Source organism: Carcharodon carcharias, chromosome 7 (assembly GCF_017639515.1).
Source record: "Carcharodon carcharias isolate sCarCar2 chromosome 7, sCarCar2.pri, whole genome shotgun sequence".
In the NCBI taxonomy this organism is placed as follows: domain Eukaryota; kingdom Metazoa; phylum Chordata; class Chondrichthyes; order Lamniformes; family Lamnidae; genus Carcharodon; species Carcharodon carcharias.
The window spans coordinates 959,067-979,562 of record NC_054473.1 but is presented as its reverse complement, the minus strand read 5'-3'; the positions used below and the strand labels follow the sequence as shown (position 1 = coordinate 979,562).

The 20,496-nt window shown below is 51.1% G+C and overlaps 1 protein-coding gene across 2 annotated transcripts in view; it reads left to right on the top strand.

Annotated features, from left to right (window-relative positions):
• Nucleotides 1-652: 652 nt before the first annotated feature.
• impdh2 (IMP (inosine 5'-monophosphate) dehydrogenase 2) overlaps nucleotides 653-20,496 on the top strand; it is a 35,131-nt gene continuing 15,287 nt past the window's right edge. The window contains exons 1-9 of one of the 2 annotated variants that reach the window (XM_041191504.1): nucleotides 653-831; nucleotides 8,988-9,036; nucleotides 10,154-10,255; nucleotides 11,960-12,034; nucleotides 12,626-12,832; nucleotides 15,464-15,551; nucleotides 16,500-16,699; nucleotides 18,060-18,150; nucleotides 19,519-19,602. In XM_041191504.1, the coding sequence (XP_041047438.1) occupies nucleotides 680-831; nucleotides 8,988-9,036; nucleotides 10,154-10,255; nucleotides 11,960-12,034; nucleotides 12,626-12,832; nucleotides 15,464-15,551; nucleotides 16,500-16,699; nucleotides 18,060-18,150; nucleotides 19,519-19,602 (1,048 nt within the window). In that variant the 5' untranslated portion in view covers nucleotides 653-679. Of the gene's footprint in view, nucleotides 832-8,987; nucleotides 9,037-10,153; nucleotides 10,256-11,959; nucleotides 12,035-12,625; nucleotides 12,833-15,463; nucleotides 15,552-16,499; nucleotides 16,700-18,059; nucleotides 18,151-19,506; nucleotides 19,603-20,496 lie in introns of both variants that reach the window. The other variant, XM_041191503.1, reaches the window with a different exon arrangement.

Below are 20,496 nucleotides of genomic sequence, written 5' to 3'. Positions count from 1 at the left end.
CTCTGATTGGATACACTGTCTCGGGCTCTGATTGGATACACTGTCTCGGGCTCTGGTTGGATGCACTGTCTCGGGCTCTGATTCGATACACTGTCTCGGACTCTGATTGGATACACTGTCTCGGACTCTGATTGGATGCACTGTCTCGGGCTCTGGTTGGATACACTGTCTCGGACTCTGATTGGATACACTGTCTCGGGCTCTGATTGGATACACTGTCTCGGGCTCTGGTTGGATGCACTGTCTCGGGCTCTGATTGGATACACTGTCTCGGGCTCTGATTGGATACACTGTCTCGGGCTCTGATTGGATATACTGTCTCGGGCTCTGGTTGGATACACTGTCTCGGACTCTGATTGGATACACTGTCTCGGGCTCTGATTGGATACACTGTCTCGGGCTCTGATTGGATACACTGTCTCGGGCTCTGGTTGGATGCACTGTCTCGGGCTCTGATTGGATGCACTGTCTCGGGCTCTGGTTGGATGCACTGTCTCGGGCTCTGATTCGATACACTGTCTCGGGCTCTGGTTGGATGCACTGTCTCGGGCTCTGATTGGATACACTGTCTCGGGCTCTGGTTGGATGCACTGTCTCGGGCTCTGATTGGATACACTGTCTCGGGCTCTGATTGGTCTCTGCGAGCGGATTTCCGGTTCTTTCCCTCGTGTTTCTCCCCATGTCGGAGCCGCCGATTTTCGGATCCGACCCCCCGGGCCGAGCCCCGACCCCCGGGACCCAGTTCCTCATCAGCGGGGGGACCGGCTACGTCCCGGAGGATGGACAGAGTGGACAGCAGCTGTTCGGGGCCGGAGAGGGGCTGACCTACAAGTGAGTCCCCCGGGGGGGGGGGGGGGGGCGTCTGTCTGTCTGTCTGGTGGGGGTGGGGGGGGGGGTGGGGGGTTTTGTCTGGGGGGGGGTGGGGGGGTGGGGGGGTTTGTCTGGTGGGGGGTGGGGGGGTGGGGGGGTTTGTCTGGTGGGGGGTGGGGGGGGGTGGGGGGGTTTGTCTGGTGGGGGGTGGGGGGTGTGGGGGGTGGGGGGGGGTTCTGTCTGGTGGTGGGGGGGGTGGGGGGGTTTGTCTGGTGGGGGGTGGGGGGTGTGGGGGGTGGGGGGGGGGTTTGTCTGGGGGGGGTGGGGCGGTGGGGGGTTTGTCTGGGTGGGGGGGTGGGTGTGGGGGGGTTTGTCTGGGGGGGTGGGGGGGGGTTCTGTCTGGTGGTGGGGGGGGTGGGGGGGTTTGTCTGGGGGGTGTGGGGGTGGGTGTGGGGGGGTTTGTCTGGGGGGGGGGGGTGGGTGTGGGGGGGTTTGTCTGGTGGGGGGGGTGGGGGGGGGTTGTTGGTTTTTCAGAACCTGGGGTGGAAAGTTGGTCTCACTTTGTCTCAGGTCAGTGATTGATTCTCATAAAAACCCGTCAGAGTCACTGATGCCTTTTAGGGAAGGAAATCTGCTGATGTGGGAGTGACACAATCACAGAAATTTAACAGCACAGCAGGAGGCCATTCAGCCCATCATGTCTGCACCGGCTCTCCAAATAAGCATTATGATCTAGTGTCATTGCCCTGCCTTTTCCTCGTACCCCTGCACATTGTTTCTATTCAAATAATCATCTAATGCCCTCTTGAAAGCATCGATTGAACCTGCCTCCACCACACTTCCAGGCCGTGCACTCCAGACCCGAACCACTCGCTGTGTGAAAAAGTTTTTTCTCCCATCACATTTGCTTCTTTTGCAAATTACTTTAAACCTGTGCCCTCTTGCTCCTGATCCTTTTATGAATGGGAACAGCTTCTCCCTATCTACTCTGTGCAGACCCCTCATGATTTTGCACATCTCTATCAAATCTTCTTTTAACCGTCTCCTCTCCAAGGAGAACAGGCCCAACCTCTCCAATCTATCCTCATAGCTGAAATATTTGGAGAGGTGATGGTGTAGTGGTATTGTTGCTGGGCTGGTCATCCAGAGACCCAGGGTAATGCTCTGGGGACCCGGGTTTGAATCCCGACACAGCAGATGGTGGAATTTGAATTCAGCAAAAATCTGGAATTAAAGCCATTGTCGATGGTTGTAAAAACCCATCTGGTTCACTAATGTCCTCTAGGTAAGGAAATCCTCCATCCTCACCTGGTCTGGTTTGTGACTCCAGGCCCACATTGACTCTAAAAGGCCCCCTGAAAAGGGGCGATTAGGGATGGGCAATAAATGCTGGCCTAACCAGTGACACCCACATCCCATGAATGAATAAAAAAATGTTTCTCATCCCTGGAACCATTCTGGAGCTGTAACATGCACTGTGGATAAAGGGGAGCCAGTGGATGTGCTGTACTTGGATTTTCAGAAGGCATTTTATAAGGTGCCACATTGCAGAAAATAAAAGCTGATGGTTTTGGGTGTAACATGGATAGAAGATTGGCTGGCTGCATAAAAGGGCTGTTTTCTGATTGGCAGGTTGTGACAGGTGGTGTCCCAGTTAGTGCTGGGACTCAACCTTTTACAGTTTACGTCAATGACTGGTGCCCCTTGCTGGGCCATTTCAGAGTCACCCACATTGCTGTGGGTCTGGAGTCACGTGTAGGCCAGACCGAGTAAGGACATCAGGTTTCCTTCCCTAAAGGGCATTAGTGACCCAGATGGGTTTTTACAACAATCGGTAATGGTTTCATGGGCATCGCTTTTAATTTGAGATTTTTTTTATTAAATTCAAATTTCACCACCTGCCGTGATGGGATTTGAAACTGTGCCTCGGCAATACTAGCCCAGTGACAATACCACTACACCACCGCACCCCCCCCCTCACCCGCCATTTCGTTATTACCTACTATCAACTCCCCACTCTCTAGAGGACCAACACTCACTTTACCTTTTTCCTTTTTATGCACCTCTTGCTATCCATTTTTACATTTCTCGCCAACTTCCTCTCATACTGTAATCTTTCTCCTGATTAACCTTTTAGTTATTCTCTGCTGTTCTTTATATTCTGACCAATCATCTGAGCTGCCACTTATCTTTGTGCAGTTATATACTTTTCCCTTAAGTTTGATGCTTTCCTTAACTACTTTAGTTAACCACGGATGGTGGGTCCTCCCCTTAGAATTTTTCTTTATAGTAGGAATATACTTATTCTATGTATTCTGAAATATCCCCTTAAATGTCTGTCACTGCTTCTCTATTGATCTATGCTCTAGCCTAGTTTCCTGGTTAACTTCAGCTAGCTGAGCTTTCATCACCACATAATTGCCCTTATTTACATTTAAGACACTAGTCTTAGACCTGCTTTTCTCCCTTTTAAACTGGATGTAAAATTCAGTCATACTGTGGTCACTGCTACCTAGCGGTGCCTTTACTCTGAGGTCACTAATTAATCCTGTCACATTGCACAATGCCAAGTCTAATATAACCTGCTCTCTGGTTGGTTCCAGAGTGTGCTGCTCTAAGAAACTATCTCAAAGGCATTCTAAGAACTCATCCAGGCTACTACTGCTAATCTGATTTTTCCAGTTTATATGTAGATTAAAGTCACCCATGATTATTGCTATCCCTTTATCACAAGCACACAATATTTCTTCTGTATAAAAATAAAAATACCTGGAAAAACTCAGCAGGTCTGACAGCATCTGCAGAGAGGAACATAGTTAACGTTTCGAGTCCGAATGACCCTTCAATATGCTGTCAGACCTGCTGAGTTTTTCCAGGTATTTTTATTTCTGTTTTGGATTTCCAGCATCTGCAGTTTTTTGCTTTTATTTCTTCTGTATACTTTGTCCTACATTGTGGTTACTGTTAGGGAGCCTGTAGGCCATTCCCACTAGTCACTTCTTTCCCCTACTGTTCCTCATCTCCACCCAAACCGATTCTACACACTGATCTCCTGAACCCAGGTTGTCTCTATATATTGCACCAATGTCATCCTAGTTCTCACTAGAACACTGGTCCCAGCCTTGTTCAGGTGTAAACTGTTCCAACTGTACAGCCCCTACTTTCCCCAGTGCTGGTGCCTGTGCCCACAAACTGGAACCCACTTCTCCCACACCAGTCTTTGAGCCACGCATTCATCTCTCTCTAATATTATATACCCTAGGCCCATTTGCACCTATCTCCGGTATTAATCCAGAGATTATTACCTTTGAGATTCTGCTTCTCAATTTAGTGCCTAGCTCTAACTATGTAGAACCTCTTTCCTAGTTCTACCTTTGTCAGTGGTACCTACGTGGACCACAACAACTGGATCCTCCTCCTCCCACTCCAAGTTCCTCTCCAGCCCCGAGCAGATGTCCTGAACCCTGGCCCTGGGCAGGCAACACAGCTGTCTGGAATTTCGCTGTTTGCTGCAGTGAACAGTGTCAATCCCCCTAACTGTGCTTTTAAAATATTATTTGTTCATCGGTTGTGGGCATCGCTGGCTGGGCCAGCACTTATTTCCCAGCCCTAATTGCCCCTTGAGAAGGTGGTGGTGAGCTGCCTTCTTGAACCGCTGCAGTCCATGTGGTGTAGGTACACCCACAGTGCTGTTAGGGAGGGAGTTCCAGGATTTTGACCCAGTGACAGTGAAGGAACGGCGATATATTTCCAAGTCAGGATGGTGATTGACTTGGAGGGGAACTTCCAGGTGGTGGTGTTCCCATCTATCTGCTGCCCTTGTCCTTCTAAATGGTAGAGGTCGTGGGTTTGAAAGGTGCTGTCTAAGGAGCATTGATGAATTCCTGCAGTGCATCTTGTAGATGGTACACACTGCTGCTACTGTGAGTCAGTGATGGTGGGAGTGAATGTTTGTGGCTGTGGTGCCAATCAAGCAGGGCTGCTTTGTCCTGGATGGTGTCAAGTTCCTTGAGTGTTGTGGGAGCTGCACACATCCAGGCAAGTGGAGAACATCCCACCACACTCCTGGCTTGTACCTTGTAGATGGTGGACAGGCTTTGGGGAGTCAGGAGGTGAGTTACTCGCCACAGGATTCCTAGCCTCTGACCTGCTCTTGTAGCCACAGTATTTATATGGCTAGCCCAGTTCAGTTTCTGGTTAATGGTAACCCCCAGGATGTTGATAGTTGGGGATTCAGTGATGGTAACGCCATTGAATGTCAAGGGGCGATGATTAGATTCTCTCTTGTTGGAGATGGTCATTGCCTGACACTTGTGTGGCGTGAATGTTACTTGCCACTTGTCAGCCCAACCCTGGATATTGTCGCAAGTTTTGCTGCATTTGGACATGAACTGCTTCAGTATCTGAGGAGTCGCAAATGGTGCTGAACATTGTGCAATCATCAGTGAACATCCACACTTCTGACCTTATGATGGAAAGTTGTTGCAAATGCTTCAGCCTTATCTTTTGCACTGATGTGCTGGGCTTCTCCATCATTGAGGATGGGGACACTTGTGGAACTTCCTCCAGTGAATTGTTTAATTGTCCACTACCATTCACAACTGGATGTGACAGGACTGCAGAGCTTAGATCTGATCCATTGGTTGTGGGATCGCTTAGCTCTGTCTATCATTTGCTGCTTATGCTGTTTGGTACACAAGTAGTCCTGAGTTATAGCTTCACCAGGTTGACACCTCATTTTTAGGTATGCCTGGTGCTGCTCCTGGCATGCCTCCTGCACGCTTCATTGAACCAGGGTTGATCCCCTGAATTGATGGGAGGGCCAGTGCTGAGGGAGCGCCGCACTGTCGGAGGGCCAGTGCTGAGGGAGCGCCGCACTGTCGGAGGGCCAGTGCTGAGGGAGCGCCGCACTGTCGGAGGGCCAGTGCTGAGGGAGCGCCGCACTGTCGGAGGGCCAGTGCTGAGGGAGCGCCGCACTGTCGGAGGGCCAGTGCTGGGGGAGTGCTCCCTCAGTAATGCAACAGCATGGGTTCAATTCCATTCCAGCTGGGATAGGCCTTCTTGCCTGCCCTATGCTTAACGTGGAGTGATGTCCATCAAACTATACAACCATGTCTCTCTCTCTCTCGTGGAGAGAGATACCTTGTGGACTCGGGCTCATTACCCAGCTAATCATGTAACTGTTCATCAGAACATAGGACTTAGGAGCAGGAGCAGGTCAGTCAGCCACATTTGTGGGATCTTGCTATGTAGAAAGTGATGATCACTTGAATGCCCTTATGGATGATGCCATTGGTCCTGAGGCTGGAGGACCTCCTGTCCTGAATTAGTTTGAATGTGTTCAGTGTGGGTTAACATTCTGCCCCCTTTGTGAATGGGGAGGAAATGTCTGGCTGCGAAAATTGACTCTGCTAAATATAACTTTGTGTTAATGTTCACTGTGTGACTTCAGTAACTGAATTAAATGTAGTTACAGTGCAGGGACTGACCTTGCTTATTGATTAAAACAGCAGCTGCTGTCTCCATAATCCAGTAATCGGGGAGCCTGTGATCCCTCCCCCCCACATCCACCCGCTGTAGAGTGGGGGCCGAGGGAGGAGTGTGTGATCAGACTCACGCCTCCTGAATCCCACTGACCTGATCTCCCAGTGCCTCACTGGACTGGGCCTGAGTTACAGAGCCCAGTTCCCAAGTGGAGTCAGTTTTTAAAAACCACCGGGACATGACGGAGATGAAAGTTTCTGAGGATACAGGAGCTGTGGGGAGCAGAAGAGTCATCAGTGCCTGCTCTGAATTCCAGCCTGTGATTGCTGAAGCTGTCTGTAGGTAAGGCTGTGAGTAACTTTCTCATTCACTGAGCCTACGGGTGCTGAATTCAGTATGGAATTGGCTTTAAATTTCCCACAGGCGGCTGCTGGACTGGGTCCAGAGGCATCTCTCTATCCTCCACCCCCCCCACCCCCAAACAACCAGAGGACCCTGGGCCCCGAGGCTGGTAAAACTCATTTGGTTAGGCTGGTTACTGCCTGACACCCCCAGTGACATTGGGACCAGGCTGAACTCCTTCATTTTCAGACAGCTTGCTCCTACTCCATGGGCCGAAGGACTGAGGAGCAGCCCAGTGCCTGTCGAACCCAGCGCCTGGCTTGGGGCTGCTCTGGTGACAGGTCTGATTGAAATTCCAGCAAACTGCACGTTGAAGTCAGGCAGAGCTGATTGACAGGATTGATCATTCAGTGTCATCTGATTCTATAACCAGCCATGAAGAGAACATTAACGGGAAATGGAATCATGTGAGGAAGCTGTTTAAATTAAATTCATCTCAGCTAATGCTACAAAACTCTTTCAATGGGTTGATAATCGATTCAGTGAGGTTACATGAGACCTGTCACAGGACCGTGAGATCTCAGTCATCCTGGATAATTCCAGAATAGTGTGTCCACCTGGCATCTCTGGCATCTACCCCCACTCACCCCCCTCCCCACCCACCTCTCATGGTTGGGCCCCCACCCCATAACTGCTCTCCCAATGAGACCAGTGCTGACTGTTCCTTGTTGTGATTCTGTCCAAATGGGTGGTCACTTCTCTGGTGCTACGATGTAGAAAGGGGCCGTGTGAATCTCTCCCTGACGAGTTAGTGCCTGAATATTGAGGGGAGAGTCACCTTCCCCAGGACCCAGCTGTAAGGGAGAGAGACCCAGTGACTGGAAACTGGGTGTCACCAGTCGCTTGGGCTTCTCTGTGTGTAACGTGGTGTCACAATGCACTAGATGTAGGATCTCAGTGACTGAACAGTGGGGTGGTGTGTTTGGCAGAATAGGACCAAGGATGTTACAGATATCTTGGAAAATGAGTCTAAATGGGGTTGAAGAGCAGAGGGATCTGGGGGTACAGATACTGTCCATTTGCTCATAGCTAGTCTGACCAGAAGATCTGTTGTCAGGGTTACAGTTACAGAAATTACTAAATAGAGCAATGTAGGTGAGGCCATAAAAAAGCAAATAAACCAGTGGGGTTTATTCTAGAGGGTTAGAACTGAAAAGCAGAGGAATTATATTTAATTTGTATCAAACTTTAATTAGGCCACATTGTGAATGACCGTGAACAGTTGTGGTCTCCATGTTATAAAATGGATAGAGATGCACTGGAGAAGGTGTAAAAATGATTTACTAAGATTATACCAAAACTGAGAGGTAATAAACTATCAGGAAAAATTGAAAAAGGGTGGGGCTCTTTTTCTCTAGAAAAGAGAAGATTGAGAGAGCAACCTGACTGGTCTTTAAGATCATGATGGGTTTGATAGGCTGGAGGTAGAGAATATGTTTCTAATTGGGGCGGTGGGGGGGTAGTGTTGATGTAAGCTTGTTAATAATAGAGATTCACTGCAGGAATTCACCAAGGCTCCTTCGACAGCTCCTTCCAAACCCACGACCACTACCACCTAGAAGGACAAGGGCAGCAGATAGGAGCACCACCACCTGCAAGTTCCCCTCCAAGTCACTCACCATCCTGACTTGGAAATATATCATTGTTCCTTCACTGTCGCTGGGTCAAAATCCTGGAACTCCCTCCCTAACAGCACTGTGGGTGTACCTACAACACATGGACTGCAGCGGTTCAAGAAGGTAGTTCACCACCACCTTCTCAAGGGGCAATTAGGGATGGGCCCAGCCAGTGAAGCCCACATCCTGTGAAAGAATAAATCCTATGTGGAATTCAGGAGAAACGTCTTTACCCAGAGAGCAGGGAGAATGTGGACCCGCTCCCACAGGCAGTGGTTGAGGTGAATAGTGTAGAGACGTTTAAGGGGAAGCTGGATAAACACGTGAGGGAGAGAGGAGTAGAAGGATATGGGGACAGGGTGCGATGAAGAGGGGTGGGAGGAGGCACTAGCAGAGGCTCACTGGGCAGAATGGCCTGTTTCTATGTTGTACACTCTGGTCAATCCACTGGCCTCCAGCACAATCAGGGAACTCTGCCTGATAGATTAACACAGGCTGCAGTGGGAATTGAACCCACGGCCAATCTTGGCACCATGTGGAAACGCAGTCCATCAGCAACTGTTGCTGTAGGGGACAGTCACCTCAAACTCTTAGAGTGGCTGATAGCGATGGTTGTGAATCTGGACCCAGGACGTTGTTTAAATGTTGATTGTTCCCTCTCTCTCTCTCTCTCAGTGATTTCCTTGTCCTGCCTGGATACATCGATTTCACCTCCGACCAAGTGGTGAGTATTCGGATAAAACTGCAGGATAAAGCTGTTGGCAAAGGAGCAACACTGAAAACCTTTGTGGATATCATCTCACAGCCCGTCATGCCTTGCTGGCTCTTTGAAGTAGCTGCCCAATTAATCCCCCCCCCCCCCCCCCCAACTGCTCTTTCCCCACATCCCTATAATTCCCTGATTAAAGTTCCCATTGAATCTGCTTCCACCACCTTCTCAAACAACGTTTTCCAGTTCACAACATCTGTGTTTGAAAAGAGAAATTTCCCTCCATCCCCTCCCTGGTCCTTTAGTCAGTCACCTTAAACCTGGGGGAGGGGGGGCGCGCAATGTGAGGGAGGGGTGGGGGCGCGAGGTGGGGGGTTGGGGTGCGATGTGAGGCGGGTGGCGATGTGAGAGGCGAGGGGGGGTCGTGATGAGGGGGATGAGGGGGGTGGTGATGAGGGGAGGGTCACGATGAGGGGAGGGTCACGATGAGGGGGGGTGGCGATGAGGGTGGGGGGGCGAGGGGGGTGGTGATGAGGGGGGGTGGCGATGAGGGTGGGGGGGGCGAGGCGGGGAGACGTTGAGGGGGGCGAGGGGAGGGTCACGATGAGGGGAGGGTCACGATGAGGGGAGGGTCACGATGAGGGGGGGTCACGATGAGGGGGGGTCACGATGAGGGGAGGGTCACGATGAGGGGAGGGTCACGATGAGGGGGGGTCACGATGAGGGGGGGTCACGATGAGGGGGGGTGGCGATGAGGGTGGGGGGGTGGTGAGGGTGGGGGGGCGAGGTGGGGAGACGTTGAGGGGGGTGAGGGGGGGTGGTGATGAGGGGAGGGTCACGATGAGGGGGGGTGGCGATGAGGGGGGGTGGCGATGAGGGTGGGGTGGCGAGGCGGGGAGACGTTGAGGGGGGCGAGGGGAGGGTCACAATGAGGGGTGTGAGGGGGTTCCTGGCGAGGGGGGTGGTGCTGTGACGGGTGAGGGAGGGGCTGTTCCCAGTTGAGTTGATTGTGACTCAGCTGCTCTGAAGTTGAGTGAATGTCACTGGTGGAGGTGGAGGTGGAGTGAACCATTCACTCGCCTCCCTGGGCCGTTCGGACAGTCCAGTCATTTCCCTCTGTGTTTGTGTTTAGGATCTAGCCTCCGCACTTACCAAGAAGATCACCTTAAAGACACCCCTGGTCTCCTCTCCAATGGACACGGTGACTGAAGCTAACATGGCAATAGCCATGGCGGTGAGTAAACACTATACTGACCCTGGACACAGAGATCCTGCTGCTGGTTCCACGGGGAGGAGCTTCCTCTTGTTCTCACTCTGGGCTGTAATATTTCTGAATCTGATTTCGATGCTCAGAAACTGAATATTCCCATTGCTGGAAACTTCTCTGGTTCTCAGCTCGGCACCATTGGTGACTGTGTGCTGGATGTTTGGAGAGGTGACCCATCAAGGGCTTGTGGCTCCTGACCCCTGCCCAGGGTCGTGTGCTTGTGACTCGTGGATCTCCCGTGCTCCCTCGTCTTCACACACGACCCCATGATGCTGATTCCCTTGGACCGTTCGGGCAGACAGAGAACAGAGTGAATGACAGAATCAGCAAAACTATTTTGTGCATCATCTGGTAACAGACATCAGATCCACTCCTGATTGTTGTACAAATCATGTTTACATTGAAAATCCCATTTGAAATAAAGGCGTGAGAATTTGAAATTGGAAAGTGTAGACAGGCAGAGATGGAATTGCAATTATGTTATTTATAATTGTAGATTTGTAGTTCCTCCGTGTCTGGATGTTGCTTTTGAAGCAATTTTCTATATTGGGTTGGAGTCAGTGACGGTTCCCAGCACACTCAACCTGCACCTCCTGGTGGTGGTGTTAATGGTCAGGGCTGCATATGTTTGTCCCATGGTCAACCTCACAGCCCATGTCTGAGAGGCTGTTCTGATCATCTTCATTTCCAATCCATTCATTCCCTAGCCCAGTCCCCCCCCGGGGTCCCTGGGCTTTGCCTGTGGTGGGTAATGGCTGCTTGTCAATACCCCAGCCAAGCGGCTGTTCTTCATGGTGCAAAGCTGGAGCGAGGGTCAGTCGGGTATTTGGAACCTATGGGCATTGCCCCTCGGGCTGAGCCGTGAGCAACAACCAAGACCTGAGGGCTGCTGTTTCTCTGCAAATACACCTTCCCTCTGTATCCAGCTGTGACCCAGCTGGACACTGGCCGAGGTTAACACACATCGATAGTGGAACTTGTACCAGTTTTGATCTGTTGCAGTTTGGTTATTCACAGGTGGTGCATTTACTGAGCCAACACAAGAAGCCAGCTACCTTTCACCCATTGCCCTGGGTGCCCCCAGCAGCCCCCCCAACCCCTCTCATTTTTCACCTGCAGAATTTTACAGGTTAAATACTCTCAAATCTGTTGTGTGTCCCCACCACAACCTGCAATCCATCAATGAATCATATTCTTGGTTTGAAAAAGAAAAGTCGCAGTGATTCAGTGACGCTGACATTATTGCTAAGCCTGTGGTCAGTTCATGTTGTGTGTGTGGGGACAGTATTGTGTGTGTGTGTGGGGACAGTATTGTGTGTGTGTGTGGGGACAGTATTATGTGTGTGTGTGGGGACAGTATTGTGTGTGTGTGTGGGGACAGTATTGTGTGTGTGTGTGTGGGGACAGTATTGTGTGTGTGTGTGTGTGGGGACAGTATTGTGTGTGTGTGTGTGTGTGTGTGGGGACAGTATTGTGTGTGTGTGTGTGTGTGTGTGTGTGTGTGGGGACAGTATTGTGTGTGTGTGTGTGTGTGGGGACAGTATTGTGTGTGTGTGTGTGTGTGTGTGTGTGGGGACAGTATTGTGTGTGTGTGTGTGGGGACAGTATTGTGTGTGTGTGTGTGGGGACAGTATTGTCACTAACTTCTGTTATTTTCTCTTTAAACCACAGCTGATGGGAGGCATTGGTTTCATCCACCATAACTGTACCCCGGAGTTCCAGGCAAACGAAGTCCGGAAAGTTAAGGTACAGACTTGAAATGTCGGCTCAGTGTGATTCCCAACCAGTCAGGCTCATGAGGCAATTCCAGAATTCAGGAGTTTCAGGTCCGAGGAAAGGTTCAGGATGTTTGGATTTAGGGAAGTTTGAGCTAAAAAGAACAAGGGGATCAACAGACAGACCAAGTAAATAGTCAAAAGGCTCAATAATATTGTTACTGAATGATGGAGTGGGCTCTAGAGTCATATTGAAAAGTCCTGCTCCTGTTTTTATGTTCTTAATAATCCAGGCAAGGAGGGTGAAACGGGTGGTGTCCATGGGGGTCAGGAGAGAGAATTGGGTGCATTATTGGAGAGAAAAGGACTTCATAGAATCAGAAGAGAGCTGAGGGGATGAGGTGAGGCTGAGGGATTGGGATTGGAGAATGATGAGGTTGTGGATCTGTTGTTGGGTGTTTTCCAGTTTGTGGAACTCTGTTTTGTGCTCGGTTCCAATAGTGTCTCCAGTCTCAGTCTCTCCCTGGTTTTGTATCATTGGAATATGATGAATTGTCTATTTTGTCATCTCCTTTTGACTCTGCCCTCCTGATTTGTGTCCATGTTTCAAATTTTGTTTCAGAAATACGAGCAGGGGTTCATCACTGACCCAGTTGTCATGAGCCCCTCAGAAAAAGTATGGGATGTGTTTGAAGCAAAAGCTCGTCACGGCTTCTGTGGGATTCCCATAACGGACACCGGGAAGCTCGGTGGGAAATTGGTGGGAATCATCTCCTCTCGCGACATTGACTTCCTGACGGAAAAAGAGCATGACCTTTGTCTGGCTGAGGTAATGTCCAGGGCAGAGTCGATGTGTCTGTGCAGCATGTTCCAGGTGGTAAGGTCTCACTGCCCGAATCCTGTATAAATATGTTCACGTTGCTGCAGGTGTGGTCAATATAACTTGTTATGAGTTGCCAGGTTCTCAGTGGCTCTGTTTATAATCAAGCAGCCATGTTCATGTGATCAATTCATACAGTTTGTGTATCGGGCGATTGATGTTTACAGGAATGAAGGCTTCCTGTATGCAGACCGTGTGCTAACTGTGACAGCTCGCAGGAGCAGGAGTAGACCATTCGACCTGTTACGGCCGAGGTGGGAGGAGTGCACTGTCTGTCTCTAGTCTCACTATTCCACGGGCCACAACATATACTTAAATGATTTCTCCAGCTAGATATCTGGCCAAATATGTGCTTTACCCATTAATCTCAGAATGACCACTCAATGTCCAGATTTCTTCAATAAACAACAAAATTATTCGTTTATAATAAAACCAGACTTGTCAAGGAGAAGGCAAAGATTATAAACGGGCTGAATGAAATATGAAAGTATAATATTGACTCTTTCTAAATACCCGAACTCACTCTGTCTTCCACACACACACGCACACTGACACACACACACACACACACTGACACATGCACGCACACACACTCACACTGACACACACACACAGACACACACACACAGACACACACACACTGACACACACACACTGACACACACACACACACACTGACGCACACACACACACACTGACGCACACACACACATACACACTCACACTGACACACACACACTGACACAAACACACACACTGACACACACACACACTGACACACACACACACACTGACACATGCACACTGACACACACACTCACACTGACACACTCACACTGACACACTCACACTCACACTGTCACACACACACACACACACAGACACACACACACACTGACACACACACACACACACTGACGCACACACACACACACTGACGCACACACACACATACACACTCACACTGACACACACACTCACACTGACACACACACACACTGTCACACACACACACACACACACACACTGACACACACACACACAGACACACACACTCACACACACACACACTCTGTCACACACACACACACACTCTGACACACACACTCTGACACACACACACACACACACACACTCACACACACACATTCACACACACACACACACACACACATTCACACACACACACTCACACACACACACACTCTGTCACACAGACTCTCACACACACACACACACACACTGTCACACACACACACTGTCACACACACACACTGTCACACACACACACTGTCACACACACACAGACACACACACACACAGACACACACACACACAGACACACACACACAGACACACACACTCTGACACACACACACACACTGTCACACACACACACTCTGAGACACAAACACACACATACACTCTGACACACACACACACACTCTGACACACACACACACTCTGACACACACACACTCTGACACACACACACTCTGACACACACACACACACACACTCTGACTGTCACACACACACACACACACTCTGACACACACACACACACTGTCACACACACACACACACACTGTCACACACACACACACACTGTCACACACACACACACTGACACACACACACACACTGACACACACACACACACACACAGGGACACACAGCAAAAATAAAATAGAGGAATTCTGCCAAAAGGTTAAAAGTCAGTTATTCAAGGGAAAGGACAGATGGTGGAGTCCTTGAAAAGGTGTCCGGGTTGTACGGTTGGTCTCTCTGTGTTGGTCTGTGAAACAATCGATGACTCTTTCACTACTTTTCAGGTGGACTTTGCAGAAAACTTGCTGTCAATCGATTTCAGAACGTTGGGTGACTTCAGAGTAACTTCCATTCACTCTCTGCTTTGGGACTGGGTCTGGAGCTTCAGGAGCTGCTGCCTTCTTTACTCAAGCAGTTGATCCTTCTTGTTTTCTCCCCAAAGCAAATGCAGCCAATCAGCTTCTAAACACAGATTTCCAGGAAGGGTTTTCCTAATTGCTTGTTGCACCTGCCTGTTAGCTTTCAGTGACTCATGAACAAGGACACCCAAATCCCTTTGAAGTTCAACACTTCCCAACCTCTCACCATTTATGAAATACTCTATTTCTATTTCTCCTACCAAAGTGGATAAGTTCACATTTCTCCACGTTGTAATCCATCTGCCAAATGTTTGCCTATTCACTTAGCCTCAGCTCCCTGTACACTGGATGGAAAGGTGCTAGTGTGATTAATTCCCACTGGTTGGAGTGAGATTAACACTGGAAATGTCACTGAGACCAGCTTCAGACGAGACAGTGGGAGGTACAGTGAGGGAAGCAGGTGGGCAGCTCATGGAAGGACTCAGCTGGCGTCTGTGCCATCAGAGAGCGGGGGAAGGTGTGGGCTGAGGAACCTACTTGAAATCAGTGAAATCATCTCTATTCTGACAGCTGGGACAAGATTGACACCCCCCCCCCCCCCCACCACCGTCTCCGCAGTATTTTCTTGCTGCTGAGGCTGTGCTCTCACTATTTCTCTCTCTTACACCAGGTGATGACAAGGAGAGAAGATCTGGTGGTCGCACCAGCTGCCGTCACTTTGAAGGAAGCGAACGAGATATTGCAGCGAAGTAAGAAAGGTAAATGGTGCAGTTTGGAAAACAGGGAGAATAAACTCAAAACAACAAGTGGCATCGATGGCAAAGGGGTCATTTTGCCTATTGTAATTCATACTGTCGGTCTCTGTCAGCTACTCTACACAATCTGCCTCTCCGTGTGTGAGAGGAATGTGATACTCCCAGAGTGGAATAGCCAACTGGCCCACACTATCCAAGCGAACCAGTCAGCGGATTGGCCAATGGAGAGGGGATCAGTAGATTGTAGTCAGCGGATTGGCCAATGGAGAGGGCATCAGTAGATTGTAGTCAGCGGATTGGCCAATGGAGAGGGGATCAGTAGATTGTAGTCAGCGGATTGGCCAATGGAGAGGGGATCAGTAGATTGTAGTCAGCGGATTGGCCAATGGAGAGGGGATCAGTAGATTGTAGTCAGCGGATTGGCCAATGGAGAGGGGATCAGTAGATTGTAGTCAGCGGATTGACCAATGGAGAGGGGATCAGTAGATTGTAGTCAGCGGATTGGCCAATGGAGAGGGGATCAGTAGATTGTAGTCAGCGGATTGGCCAATGGAGAGGGGATCAGTAAATTGCAACAAGGAGATTTGGACAAAAGTTGAACTTAAACATTTTGAAAAAGAGTGATTGGGGATGAATTATTCTGGGGCTGATTAGTTACCATAATTGGATAATAGGATTACAATAGATTGCACCACTTGATGGGGTAGCATGTGTACAGTGGGGCTGAATGGCCACTTTTCTCTAAACTCGGAGATTCAGTAACAAGCACCTTCCTGTTGCTGTGGATCTTAATTCTCTGAAAGCTGTCACTCAGCTCAGTGCTCGGAGATGACAAATGAGGCTGAGCTGGGAGCTGCTGTTAAATATCCCTCAGCCCTGATCCCTTGTCCTACCCGCCACACCCCTGTGCCCTGTCAGTCTGACTCCTGACCTTTTGTGTCTCTGCCTCAGGGAAGCTGCCCATCGTGAATGATGATGATCACTTGGTAGCCATCATTGCCCGGACAGACCTGAAGAAGAATCGCGATTATCCTCTCGCATCGAAAGACTCTAAGAAACAGCTGCTGTGTGGAGCTGCGGTTGGTACACACGCTGATGACAGATATCGTCTCGACCTCTTGGTCCAGGCTGGTGTAGACGCTGTGGTCCTGGTGAGTTTTTCTGGCACATTCACCCCTCCCTTGTCCCCTCGCCTCCTCCCCTCCTTGCCCCCTCGCCCTTCACCCCCTCGCCCTTCACCCCCTCGCCCTTCACCCCCTCGCCCTTCACCCCCTCGCCCTTCACCCCCTCGCCCTTCACCCCCTCGCCCTTCACCCCCTCGCCCTTCACCCCCTCGCCCTTCACCCCCTCGCCCTTCACCCCCTCGCCCTTCACCCCCTCGCCCTTCACCCCCTCGCCCTTCACCCCCTCGCCCTTCACCCCCTCGCCCTTCACCCCCTCGCCCTTCACCCCCCTCGCCCTTCACCCCCTCGCCCTTCACCCCCTCGCCCTTCACCCCCTCGCCCTTCACCCCCTCGCCCTTCACCCCCTCGCCCTTCACCCCCTCGCCCTTCACCCCCTCGCCCTTCACCCCCTCGCCCTTCACCCCCTCGCCCTTCACCCCCTCGCCCTTCACCCCCTCGCCCTTCACCCCCTCGCCCTTCACCCCCTCGCCCTTCACCCCCTCGCCCTTCACCCCCTCGCCCTTCACCCCCTCGCCCTTCACCCCCTCGCCCTTCACCCCCTCGCCCTTCACCCCCTCGCCCTTCACCCCCTCGCCCTTCACCCCCTCGCCCTTCACCCCCTCGCCCTTCACCCCCTCGCCCTTCACCCCCTCGCCCTTCACCCCCTCGCCCTTCACCCCCTCGCCCTTCACCCCCTCGCCCTTCACCCCCTCGCCCTTCACCCCCTCGCCCTTCACCCCCTCGCCCTTCACCCCCTCGCCCTTCACCCCCTCGCCCTTCACCCCCTCGCCCTTCACCCCCTCGCCCTTCACCCCCTCGCCCTTCACCCCCTCGCCCTTCACCCCCTCGCCCTTCACCCCCTCGCCCTTCACCCCCTCGCCCTTCACCCCCTCGCCCTTCACCCCCTCGCCCTTCACCCCCTCGCCCTTCACCCCCTCGCCCTTCACCCCCTCGCCCTTCACCCCCTCGCCCTTCACCCCCTCGCCCTTCACCCCCTCGCCCTTCACCCCCTCGCCCTTCACCCCCTCGCCCTTCACCCCCTCGCCCTTCACCCCCTCGCCCTTCACCCCCTCGCCCTTCACCCCCTCGCCCTTCACCCCCTCGCCCTTCACCCCCTCGCCCTTCACCCCCTCGCCCTTCACCCCCTCGCCCTTCACCCCCTCGCCCTTCACCCCCTCGCCCTTCACCCCCTCGCCCTTCACCCCCTCGCCCTTCACCCCCTCGCCCTTCACCCCCTCGCCCTTCACCCCCTCGCCCTTCACCCCCTCGCCCTTCACCCCCTCGCCCTTCACCCCCTCGCCCTTCACCCCCTCGCCATGCTCTCACTGCTCTCTCATGTTCTCCACAGGATTCCTCTCAGGGGAATTCCATCTTTCAGATTGACATGATTAAACACATCAAGGACAAGTACCCGGATCTGCAGGTCATTGGTGGAAATGGTAATTTATCTGTCACTGTTGATGAAAGTCAGGAGCTTATCACCTGAGTGAAACTTCCCTCAGGAAGCCGCGCTCGAAATGCTGTGATTTGTATGTCCAGTTCATGTATTATCATTGGAATCTTACAGAACCGGAAGAGGCCATTCAGCCCATTGCGCCAGCACCAGCTGTTTGAAAGAGCTATCCAGTTAGCATCGCTCCCCCTCTCCTTCCTGCAGGGACCTGCATTTTTTTTTCCCTTTTCCAGTATTTATCCAATTCCCCTTTAGAAAGTTGTTTCCACTGCCCTTTCAGGCAGCGTGTTCCAGATCACAACAGGTCACTGTGTTAAGAAAAAATTCTCCTCATCTTCCCCCCTGGCTCTTTGCTAATTCCCATAAACCTGTGTTCCTCTGGTTTCTGATGTTCCAGACACTGGGAACAGTGTGGATAGCCAGAAACTATCAAAAACCCACCACCACTACCATCTAGAAGGACAAGGGCAGCAGACACATGGGAACACCACCACCTGGAAGTTCCCCTCCAAGTCACTCACCATCCTGACTTGGAAATATATCACTGTTCCTTCACTGTCGCTGGGTTAAAATCCTGGAACTCCCTCCCTAACAGCACTCTACTACACCACATGGACTGCAGCGGTTCAAGAAGGCAGCTCACCACCACCTTCTCAAGGGCAATTAGGGATGGGCAATAAATGCTGGGCCCAGCCAGCGACACCCACATCCTGTGTATAAAAAAAACAAATTGCAGAATGTAAGACCAGCTTGCATTTCTAAAGTGCGTTTGATAACTCCAGTATGATAAAACCACTTTGCAATCGATGAAATACATCTGAAATGTAGTTGGTGGCACCCATGTAGTACACAGGAAGCTCCCACAAACAGCGGTGTGGCTGTGACCAGATAATCAGTCCAGGTTATGTTGACTGAGGGACAGGACACCGGGGAGAACTGTGTTTTTTTTAAATACCGCCCTGGGATCCCCTATGGTGTCCGAGACAACAGACAGGTTCTCGATGAGAGTCTCAGTTACTGCTCTGTCAAGCTGGAGTGTGGCTTAATCCCACAAAGCCTGACTCTCCTGAGAGACAGCTGACGTGACTAAATCTCCCCGAAACTTTCTCTAGCGTGAGGAGAACAATCCCACTCCCTCCACAAAACCACAGTCCAGCAAATCGCCCCTTCACCCTGTTTAAGGCAAATGATCGATCTTTTCGTCTTATGGTAAAACTCACCACTTTCTTCTCGCTGTGTCTCACCACCCCCCTCCCCCCTCTCCCTCTCCCTCTCCCCCTGACCCCTCTACCCCTCTATGTCCCTCTCCTCCCCTCCCATAACCCCCTCTGTGTCTCCTCAGTTGTCACTGCAGCACAGGCGAAGAATCTGATTGATGCTGGAGTGGATGCTCTGAGAGTCGGAATGGGAAGTGGCTCCATCTGCATTACACAGGAAGGTAATTTACCCCCCCCCCCCACCAGACGGAATCTGCCTGGGCCAATTGCTGACTGTTCTGGGGTCTGTTTGTCTTTAGTTATTCTCTGCTGAGTAACTGCCTCCTGGGATCCCCCTGTGCATGTGAGGCTGCTAATAGTGCCTGGTGGAGGGGATTTCTCAACTGCTGCACTCACTTTGCACTCCTGGTTTGTGTCTGGACAGGACCTTGTTCCAACCCCTGGGATTGTCTGTCAGACTCCAACATCTCTGCAGCCAGGAACCGTTGCCTCTCATTTTTAAGTTCTTGCTCATAATCGATTCGTCACTAATTCTCGAGTTGGCAGATTTCCTGAACTCTTCTGATTTAATTCTAGCTTTGTAAAGTTTTGTTCTAACCACCTCCAACAGAAAGAGACCAGTATTCACCCCACCTCACCCCCTACCCCTGTCCTCCTTCCTACCCACCCCCCCATCCAGTGACCTACCCACCCCCCCACCCAGTGACTGCTGCTTACTCCTTTCAGTGATGTGTCAGTGATTCTGTCTTGATCAGTACCTTTGGGCTAATTTCAACAGGTAACAGGTTTATAGTAAAATAAAAGCAGAATATTGCGGACGCTGGAAATGTGAAACAAAAACAGAAAATGCTGGAAAAACTCAGATCTGAAGAAGGGTCATTTGGACTCGAAACGTTAACTCTGTTTCTCTCTCCACAGATGCTGTCCGACCTGCTGAGTTTTTCCAGCATTTTCTGTTTTTGTAACAGGTTTCCAATCGTCTATCTATTTATTTATAACAGGTCCCACAGATTTAACGCTTTTTAATTTTCTCTCTGAGGTTTTAGTCAAACTTGAAAAGCTCTGAAGTGTCAGAGTTCGCATTGACCTGGGGTTTATCTGTGATGAGAAATCTG